General features: G+C 44.0%; 1 protein-coding gene across 1 annotated transcript; it reads left to right on the forward strand.

Annotated features, from left to right (window-relative positions):
- The first annotated feature begins 6752 nt into the window (after positions 1-6752).
- LOC138351537 (craniofacial development protein 2-like) lies at positions 6753-7253 on the forward strand. The gene has a single exon (XM_069303340.1). The coding sequence runs from the start codon at positions 6753-6755 to the stop codon at positions 7251-7253; it is 501 nt and encodes a 166-aa protein (XP_069159441.1).
- The last annotated feature ends 2080 nt before the right edge of the window (positions 7254-9333 follow it).

Here is a 9333-nt window from a genome sequence, read left to right on the forward strand (position 1 = left end):
CGTCATTGGTCTGAATACAGGAGAAAGAACTGCAACGATGACCATTCAGCACTTGTAAGTGATATGGGGGGACAGGCTATAGCAGCTGGGATAGGACGACGAAGTGAAGGAACGATGCCTATCCATTTGGACCATCGGGACTCGAACGCCGTCCTGCTAGGAGAGATCGAGGCCGTCACTGTATCAACCCAGTCCAAGTGGACGGCGTGAGAAATAAGTCGTAGACTGACTGTAATACAGTTTCAGTAATGTCCCTTCACCTTCTAGTGTGTGGTCTGGTCAACTGACTGTAATGGAGTTTGTTGTACCGTATTAATGGAGCTTTGTCTCCCCTCTCTCGCTGTTTAATGAGTTCTAAGACAAGGGACGGGGGTTGCTGTAACGTTTGTGTACGTTACGAAGTCGTTTGTAACGTTTGTGTATGTTACCAAGTTCGTTTGTAACGTTTGTGTATGTTACGAAGTTCGTTTCTAAAGTTGCGGGTAAGATAAATGAATTCACCTGAATGATCTTATTTTTTTGTTTATTACGTAATCTTTACTTGGTACGAATATTATTGTTTGTTTACGATAGGTTCACTTAACGTGGGTAATCACGCCGTTAATGCGACCTAACAGGACAAAATATTAGTCTCATTGTACTGTCATCATCATCGTCACCACTATCACCACCACATCATTATCACTACCTTCATCACATTCGTCATCATTACCACTATCATCATCATCACCATCATCCACACACTGAAATTAACAAAAAATGATGTCCATTGTCTTGTGTCACGATTGAAGATGAGATCAGAGACGTATTTTAACACCATGAATTCAGATTTATGACGGGAGACCCCACAGCTTTTAAGGATGGGTTGGGGGGGTTGGGGTGGTTCGCTGCCTCTTACAAGAGGCACGACGACAGAACTGTCTTGCATCTCGACTTCGTGTGAATGACACGTCTTCGATTTGTTGACACGAGCGGAGAAAAACATCACTCAACGATCATTGAGGTGTCGAGGAATCCTTGCGAGTGTGTGTTGATTTTTTTGAATGGGGTTAGAAGAAATTTCGTAACAGTAAATGGTCATTCATTAACTTGGCAAAAGCGTAAATGAATGGAAAAGTGTATTGTATCTCTCTCTCTCTCTCTCTCTCTCTCTCTCTCTCTCTCTCTCTCTCTCTCTCTCTCTCTCTCTCTCTCTCTCTCTCTCTCTCTCTCTCTCTCTCTCTCTATACTTGTCTGCTTTTATCTTTAATTACTCGTTTGACTATTTCTCTCCCATTTGCTTTATCATCTTACGTTTGACAGCCGTCATGACCAGTTCCAGTCAGGACCACATATCTTCACCTCTGACTCCCTCATACCATCACTCATTCCGCAACGCTCCCGCACAATCATTCACAAACACCCTCACACACGCTACTAAAACACACTCACACACACACACACACACCTGTGTTAATAAATGGAATGCACTAGGAAGTGATGTGGTGGAGGCTGACTCCATATACAGTTTCAAATGTAGATATGATAGAGCCCAGTAGGCTCAGAAATCTTTACACCAGTTGATTGACAGTTCACACACACACACACACACACACACACACACACACATACACACACACACACACACACACACACACACACACACACACAGACACACACACACACAGACACACACACACACACACACACACACACACACCACAACCACCACACCAACTAGCAAACTTCGTGAAGACGTTGAAGGTGATTTACAGAAGGTAATGTGTTGCAGAGGCCTCAGGTAATACATCTTCGTGGAACTCTGAATAACAGGCAGGTTTGTCGCTGGTAATTAGCGAGCGCAAGCTTACTCAGGTAATAGAATGATGCTGAGGATGTATGGCGGTCCTAGATGAGCGTCTCGTCTCTGTGGTAATGAGGCTAGACATGGTCACCGACCTGTAATCGTGGTAGGATCGTTAAAGCGGCGGCCATCTCGAGAGACACATTCATCGAGTTTAAAGTTTTGTTTATTTAAAAAGAGGTTTGTTCTCATATATGTTATTATTATTATATATTAATGTTCTATGTATAGTTAGGTGTAGGTTAGGTTTGGTCTTTAGGTTCTGTTGGCGATTATTTGTATTTGAAGCACGTAGACGAAGCATTTTCAGATTTGCGATTCGAACTTTCGTCAACACCGAAGTACTGTTCAGCCTCTTTTGCATACTCTTTGGTTCTCTTTCCTTCTTTATTTCTCTCCGTGCAATAAATGCTTTTGTTGACCAGACCACACACTAGAAATTGAAGGGACGACGACGTTTCGGTCCGTCCTGGACCATTCTCAAGTCGATTGAGAATCGACTTGAGAATGGTCCAGGACGGACCGAAACGTTGTCGTCCCTTCACCTTCTAGTGTATGGTCTAGTCAACATACTTCAGCCACGTTATTGTGACTCATCGCCTGCAAATGCTTTTGTCTTTTTCTAATGTTTTTTTCGATCGTCGTGTTCTGTTGAAGTGACCTATAGTTTTCCTAATTATTTCCCAGCTCACTCATTCTCTCTCTCTCTCTCTCTCTCTCTCTCTCTCTCTCTCTCTCTCTCTCTCCTCTCCTCTCTCTCTCTCTCTCTCTCTCTCTCTCTCTCTCTCTCTGTCTTTCTCCTCCCCTCACTTTCACTCCCTTACCAGTCTATCGCTCATCGGCTCTCAGCTCCCCCTTCATCTCTGCTTTATCTCCTACCTGCTAATTAATCTTCGTTCGCTTCTCCATTCTAACATCCCCTGCCCCACTCTTTCCTCAACACTTCACATCGACGATTCTTCCTCTTTCCCTCCTTACGTTTGTCTCCCTCTTCCTTATCTTTCTGTTCGTCTTTGCCTCGTCTCACGCCACAGTCACCTTCCAGGTTTGTGTCACTAAGGTGAGGGGATAATTATAGAAGGGACAAAGATATGCGATAGACACAGAAGGTGACATACCATACGCTGACGCCATGACAGAATATCGCATACATCATAAATGTATCGCATACACCAGACAGCACATTTATTACACCAAGTATTCCACATACATCATACATCGGCAGATAAGTAGCATGGAACATAAACACTCAGGAACACAGAACTAAGGACGAAGATCCCTTATATATATATATATATATATATATATATATATATATATATATATATATATATATATATATATATATATATATATATATATATATATGCAATTGACGATCACAAAACACTGATCATTTTATGCGGAAAATCCACAGAGAAATATGAAATGAGGTGAACGTTTCGGCTTTGTTAAAGCCTTTGTCAACACCAGACTGACTCAAATTCTGTGGATTTTCCGCATATATATATATATATATATATATATATATATATATATGACAATGTCAGACCACGGAGGAAAAATGAAACAGGAATTTCCTTAAGTACTTTCGTATATTAATACATCTTCAGAAGGAGTGATGTATTTCAGGAGGAGTGAAGATGTATTAATATACGAAAGTACTTAAGGAAATTCCTGTTTCATTTTTCCTCCGTGGTCTGACATTGTCACATTTTTAATCACGTGTTTACTTTCGTGATATACACACACACACACACACACACACATATATATATATATATATATATATATATATATATATATATATATATATATATATATATATATGGGATCTTATATATATATAGCTATAATCACAGGCTATATATATATAGCCTGTGATTACTCTACTAGATATATTTCTAAATCAGACAAATCCTGGAAACCATCTGCAGATTGGATAGATATTTCGCGATATCTGAACAGTTTAGATATCTACATAATCTTACTCAGTGGGCTGTGGACCTGTACAGCAATCTGTACACAAGTTGACTCACGGTAGAGAGACGGGACCAAAGAACTAAAAATCAACTCCCGCAAGCACAACAAAGTGAGTACATAACCTTAAATCTCCAATCTCCCCCCCCCTCACTCATCACTCATTCCCCCCCCCCCCGGAATCCTAACCCCACACTACCTTTACTCATTACTCATCCCCGTACCCCCTAAGCTCTCAGTCCTCTCACTCGTCCCTCACTCCACGCTTCCCCATATCCTCATTTTCCATGGAAACAACAGCAAATATTTCTGGCCATAGTGATACCTTGCAAATCCCGGCTGATCATTATTCAATGAGAATGTCAGAGTAAGTGGTAAGGGAAAATGCGGAATGGGACGGGTAAATGAGACGGGGGACATGGGAGAGGAGGGGGAGGGGGTGGGGGGCGTTGGCTGTGTTACGGGAGGGTAGGGAGATGGAGGCACCTGATGTGTAATGGAAATGAGAGGTGTGGGGGAGAGAGAGAGAGAGAGAGAGAGAGAGAGAGAGAGAGAGAGAGAGAGAGAGAGAGAGAGAGAGAGAGAGAGAGAGAGAGAGAGAGAGAGAGAGAGAGAGAGAGAGAGAGAGAGAAGAGAGAGAGAGAGAGAGAGAGAGAGAGAGAGAGAGAGAGAGAGAGAGAGAGAGAGAGAGAGAGAGAGAGAGAGAGAGAGAGAGAGAGAGAGAGAGAGAGAGAGAGAGAATGAGGTTGGAGATGGGAGGGGGTGGAGAAGAAAAAGAAATGTGATGGGGGGGGGAGAATGGATGGAAGATATGCATAAGGAAGAGACCGAGAGAAGAGATGAATAACAAACAAAGTAAGATTAAAAAGAAGGGTAAAAATAGGGAGGAAAGAAAGAATGAGGAAAGGAAGAGAGGAGAAAGAATAAAGAAAGAAAGACAAGGAAAGCAGGTATAGCAAGGATCAAGAGGAAAGGAAAATGAATGAAATTAGAGGAAGGGGGAAAGATGAGTGAGAGGGAATCTGATGAGGTGTGATGATGGGGAAAATTGAGGAGCCGAAGCTAAAATTTTCCCGTAAATTTTTCCTGTGTTCGTAATGATAATTTTAAGTCAACGAGACTTTGGTTTCCATAGTAACGAGGCGTATGTTTTGAAGGGGTTGGGGGGGTTGAACAGGTTAGAAAAGGGTTCATTTGGGAAAGGGGGAGGAATGGGGGGGGGGAGACGGGAAGGGAGTTAGATGTAAGATTAGGTTGGATTAGGGAAGGGGCAGGGAACAGGGTAGAAGAGTAGGGTGACGGGCAAGTAAATAGGTAGGCAGTAAGGGTGGGCAGGTGGGGAATAGGGAAGGGTGAGGGCTTGAGACGGCAGGGTTGTGAGTATAGGGAAGGAAGGGAAAGGTAGGTGAGAGAGGGAGAAAAGTAGGTAACAAGGGAGATGATTGCTTGGGGAGAAGGGAGGAGTAGGGGGAGTGTACTCATTATTTCACTGTAACCTTATTTCATCTCAAGAGGCCTATAAGAGGCCTATAAGAACTTCATATTTCCGACTGACTTAACGCTCTTTCTTAATATCTAATTATTTACTTGCATTTATTATACATTAATGGTTTAGGAATGTTAAAATTACAATTATGAATATTTTATAAAATTGAGAAATAATTGACCGATTGAACAATATTATTAAAACTAACCTTATAAGCAAATTAGTTAGCAAAACCGTCCAATAATATTATGAACAAATTAATGACATTACATAATAACAATTTTGTTCGAATTATTTCTATATAAAATATTGTCAATATACAATATACCTCAAATATGAACAAGTCAAATTAACACAAGTACCCGATAAATACACATTAGGTCAGAAAAAACATTTAATGGATGACTTAATAAATAATTCACCCCCAAAATAACCAATCAGACAAAATACACATTTACAAATTTGTCCGCATGCAACATTAATTTTCATATTTGAATATGATGGACAGAATAATTTGCACATATTAATACAATTTATCTCCATATTTCATCACAAATTTATCAACAGGTCACGACCAGGAAAAACAAAGCAACAACAAATGTTTGAGTGTGTGTGTGTGTGTGCGTGTGTGTGTGTGTGTGTGTGTGTGTGTGTGTGTGTGTGTGTGTGTGTGTGTGTGTGTGTGTGTGTGTGTGTGTGTGTGTGTGTGTGTGTGTGTGTGTTGTTTTGTTTATACATCACGGTATGTATACAAATGGAGCGTTAGGGGAAACAGGGTCTGACGTCCAAGGTGCAAATATTCGTAAAAAAAAATCCTTATTGGGTCGAAGGTCAGATAATATAGCTATTACAACAGTCCAGGTGATGGGGTTACCCGGCAGGGCCCGGGGCGACTCAAAAAATGTTAAGTCATTTAAGTGGTGGGAGCCTTGGATCAACCTGGTTCATTGGCTCGATCCGGGCACCAAAAATTGCGCCCGTGGTCGATCCCAACACCTCTGTGGTAGTCCTTGCTCTAGTATGTTTCTCCACACACACACACACACACATTATATATATATATATATATATATATATATATATATATATATATATATATATATATATATATATATATATATATATATATATATATATATATATATATATATATATATATATATATATATATATATATATATATATAACCCCTGGCACCTTGGCGCCAGGGGTTGCTTCCGTCGGTGAGAGAAATCATCCGATTTCATAGGACTGTTACCGCCCGCCTCAAACTGGGCAGCCCCCAGCCAATAAGGTGCTGTCCCGCCACGGTCCGCCTGCTCCACTGGGTGCGTGGGGCTTAGGCCACAATCCAACAAGCGGATCGTCAACCATGCACCAGGCAAAAGAAAACAAACACAGAGCCACCCAGCTCTCAAACTGGGCACGTGGAATGTAAGGACCATGACACCGGGTCTCTCGGAACATCTACTGGAAGTGAACGACGCCCGTAAGACAGCTGTGATTAACAATGAACTGCGCAGGCTCCAGATGGACATTGTCGCCCTGCAGGAGACACGTCTGCCCGCAACTGGCAGCATACGGGAGGACTTTACTTTCTTCTGGCAGGGCAAACCACCAGAAGAGGTAAGGGAGCATGGCGTTGACTTTGCCACCAGGTACAGGTTGTTAGGGTCCATAGTACCGCCCACGGAAGAGTCTGCAAGGATCATCAAACTTCAGCTTCATACAGCAGCAGGAATGGTCAGCCTCATCAATGTCTGTGCACCAACACTGACCTCCTCTACCGTAGTGAAGGACGAGTTCTATGATGACCTCGGCCTAACTCTCAGAGACAAACCTCAACAAGAGCCAGTCTTCCTCCTGGGAGACTTTAATACAAGAGTTGGTCCTGATTACAGCTCTTGGCCTTCCTGCCTGGGCCAGTTTGGATTTGGGAAATGAATGAGAGTGGGCAGCGCCTCCTGGAGTTCTGCTGTCGTCATGATCTCTGCATCACCAATTCCTTCTTCGACACCAAGCCCCAGCATAAGGTTTCCTGGAGACACCCCAGGTCTAAGCACTGGCACCAACTCGACCTGGTGCTTACTGGGTGTAGCAATCTGAGAAACGTCAAACTGATCCGCAGCTTCCAGAGTGCAGATTGTGACACCGACCACTCTCTCGTCGTTTGCAGAGTAAAGTTCCAGCCCCGGAAAAGCCACAGAGCAAAGAAGGAGGGAAAAGCACGCATTAACGTAAACAAGACCCGTGACCTTCACAAGGTGGAAGAATTCACTGGTGCACTGGTAAATGACCTTCCTGTACCACCCTGCGATAGCGCAAGTGAGAGGTGGTCACATCTCAGGGGCACTATTTTCAACATTGCCATGTCCATCTTTGGTAAGAGGCAGAACAAGTCAGCAGATTGGTTCGAGGCCATTGCAGAAGAACTGTTACCCCTCGTAGAGGAAAAGAAACGAGCTCTCTCATCCTACAAGAACCTGCCCTCAGAAAGGAACCTACAGGCCCTCCGTACTGCCCGCAGTAGAGTTCAACAAACTGCGAGGTGCTGTGCGAACGATTACTGGCTCCGACTCTGTTCCAGCATCCAGACTGCGGCCACATAAGAGACATGTACGAAGGGATTAAACAGGCAACAGGCCCTACACAAAACAGGACTGCTCCTCTGAAGTCAGACACTGGAGAGATCATTAAAGACCGTGATTAACAGGTGAATCGCTGGTTGGAACATTATTCCGAACTCTGCTCCAGAGAGAACTTGGTCAGTGTAGAGACCTTGGATGCAATCAAGTGCCTGCCCATTATGGAAGAACTTAACCATGAACCGACTATGGAAGAAGTTGAGGAAACACTGGATTCACTTTCCTCAGGGAAGGCCCCAGGAAACGACAGGATTCCACCTGAAGTTCTCAAGTGCGCTCGTGGAACACTTAAAACTGAGCTTCATGAACTTCTGTGCCAGTGTTGGAGGGAGTGCTCGGTGCCACAAGACATGAGAGATGCAAACATCATCACTCTCTACAAAAATAAAGGTGACAGAAGCGATGACAACAACTATCGCGGCATATCTCTCCTCAGCGTCGTCGGCAAACTCTTCGCCAGGGTCGTCTTGGTCAGGCTTCAGATTCTTGCTGAAAGAGTGTACACTGAGTCACAGTGCGGTTTCCGAGCAGAGAGGTCGACCACTGACATGGTGTTCTCCCCGAGACAGCTTCAAGAAAAGTGCAGGGAGCAGAAAAAAAACCTTGTACATCGCCTTCATTGACCTTACACAGGCCTTCGACCTCGTGAGCAGGGACTGACTCTTCAAGATCTTAGCCAAAATTGGCTGCCCACCCACCCTACTCAGCATGATATGATCGTTCCACAAGGACATGAAGGGAGCAGTCGCGTACGACGGCTCAACTTCTGAACCATTCAACATTAACAGTGGTGTTAAACAGGGGTGCGTTCTTGCTCCAACACTGTTAGGCATCTTCGCGATCCTCGCCAACCATGCCTTGACGAGATCTGATGGAAAGCTCTATAATCTATCCAGACTCCGAGTAAAGACGAAAGTACAGATGCGCATCCTCAGGGAGTTCCTCTTCGCCGATGACGCAGCGATCACCACACACACACACAGCAGACGGCCTGCAGCAGCTAATCAACCGCTTTGTCGCAGCCTGTTCCGCATTCGGCCAGACAGTCAGCCAGAAGAAGACACAGGTGATGGGACAAGACGTCAATGAGTTACCCTGTATAAACATCGCAGACTATGTGCCGGAGCCGGTCCACGAGTGTGTGAACCTGGGCTCCACAATCTCAGACACCCTTTCCCTGGACACTGAACTCGACAGGCGTATCGGGAAGGCCGCAACAACACTGGCCAGGCTCACAAAGCGTGTTCGGAAAACTGTCAAACTGACAGTGCACACCAAGGCACAAGTCTACATGGCATTTGTGGTGAGTACACTTCTCTTACGGCTCGGAATCCTGGACCCTGCGCTCTGGCCAGGAGAGACGGCTCAATACCTTTCAC

Source organism: Procambarus clarkii, chromosome 5 (genome assembly GCF_040958095.1).
Source record: "Procambarus clarkii isolate CNS0578487 chromosome 5, FALCON_Pclarkii_2.0, whole genome shotgun sequence".
In the NCBI taxonomy this organism is placed as follows: Eukaryota; Metazoa; Arthropoda; class Malacostraca; order Decapoda; family Cambaridae; genus Procambarus; species Procambarus clarkii.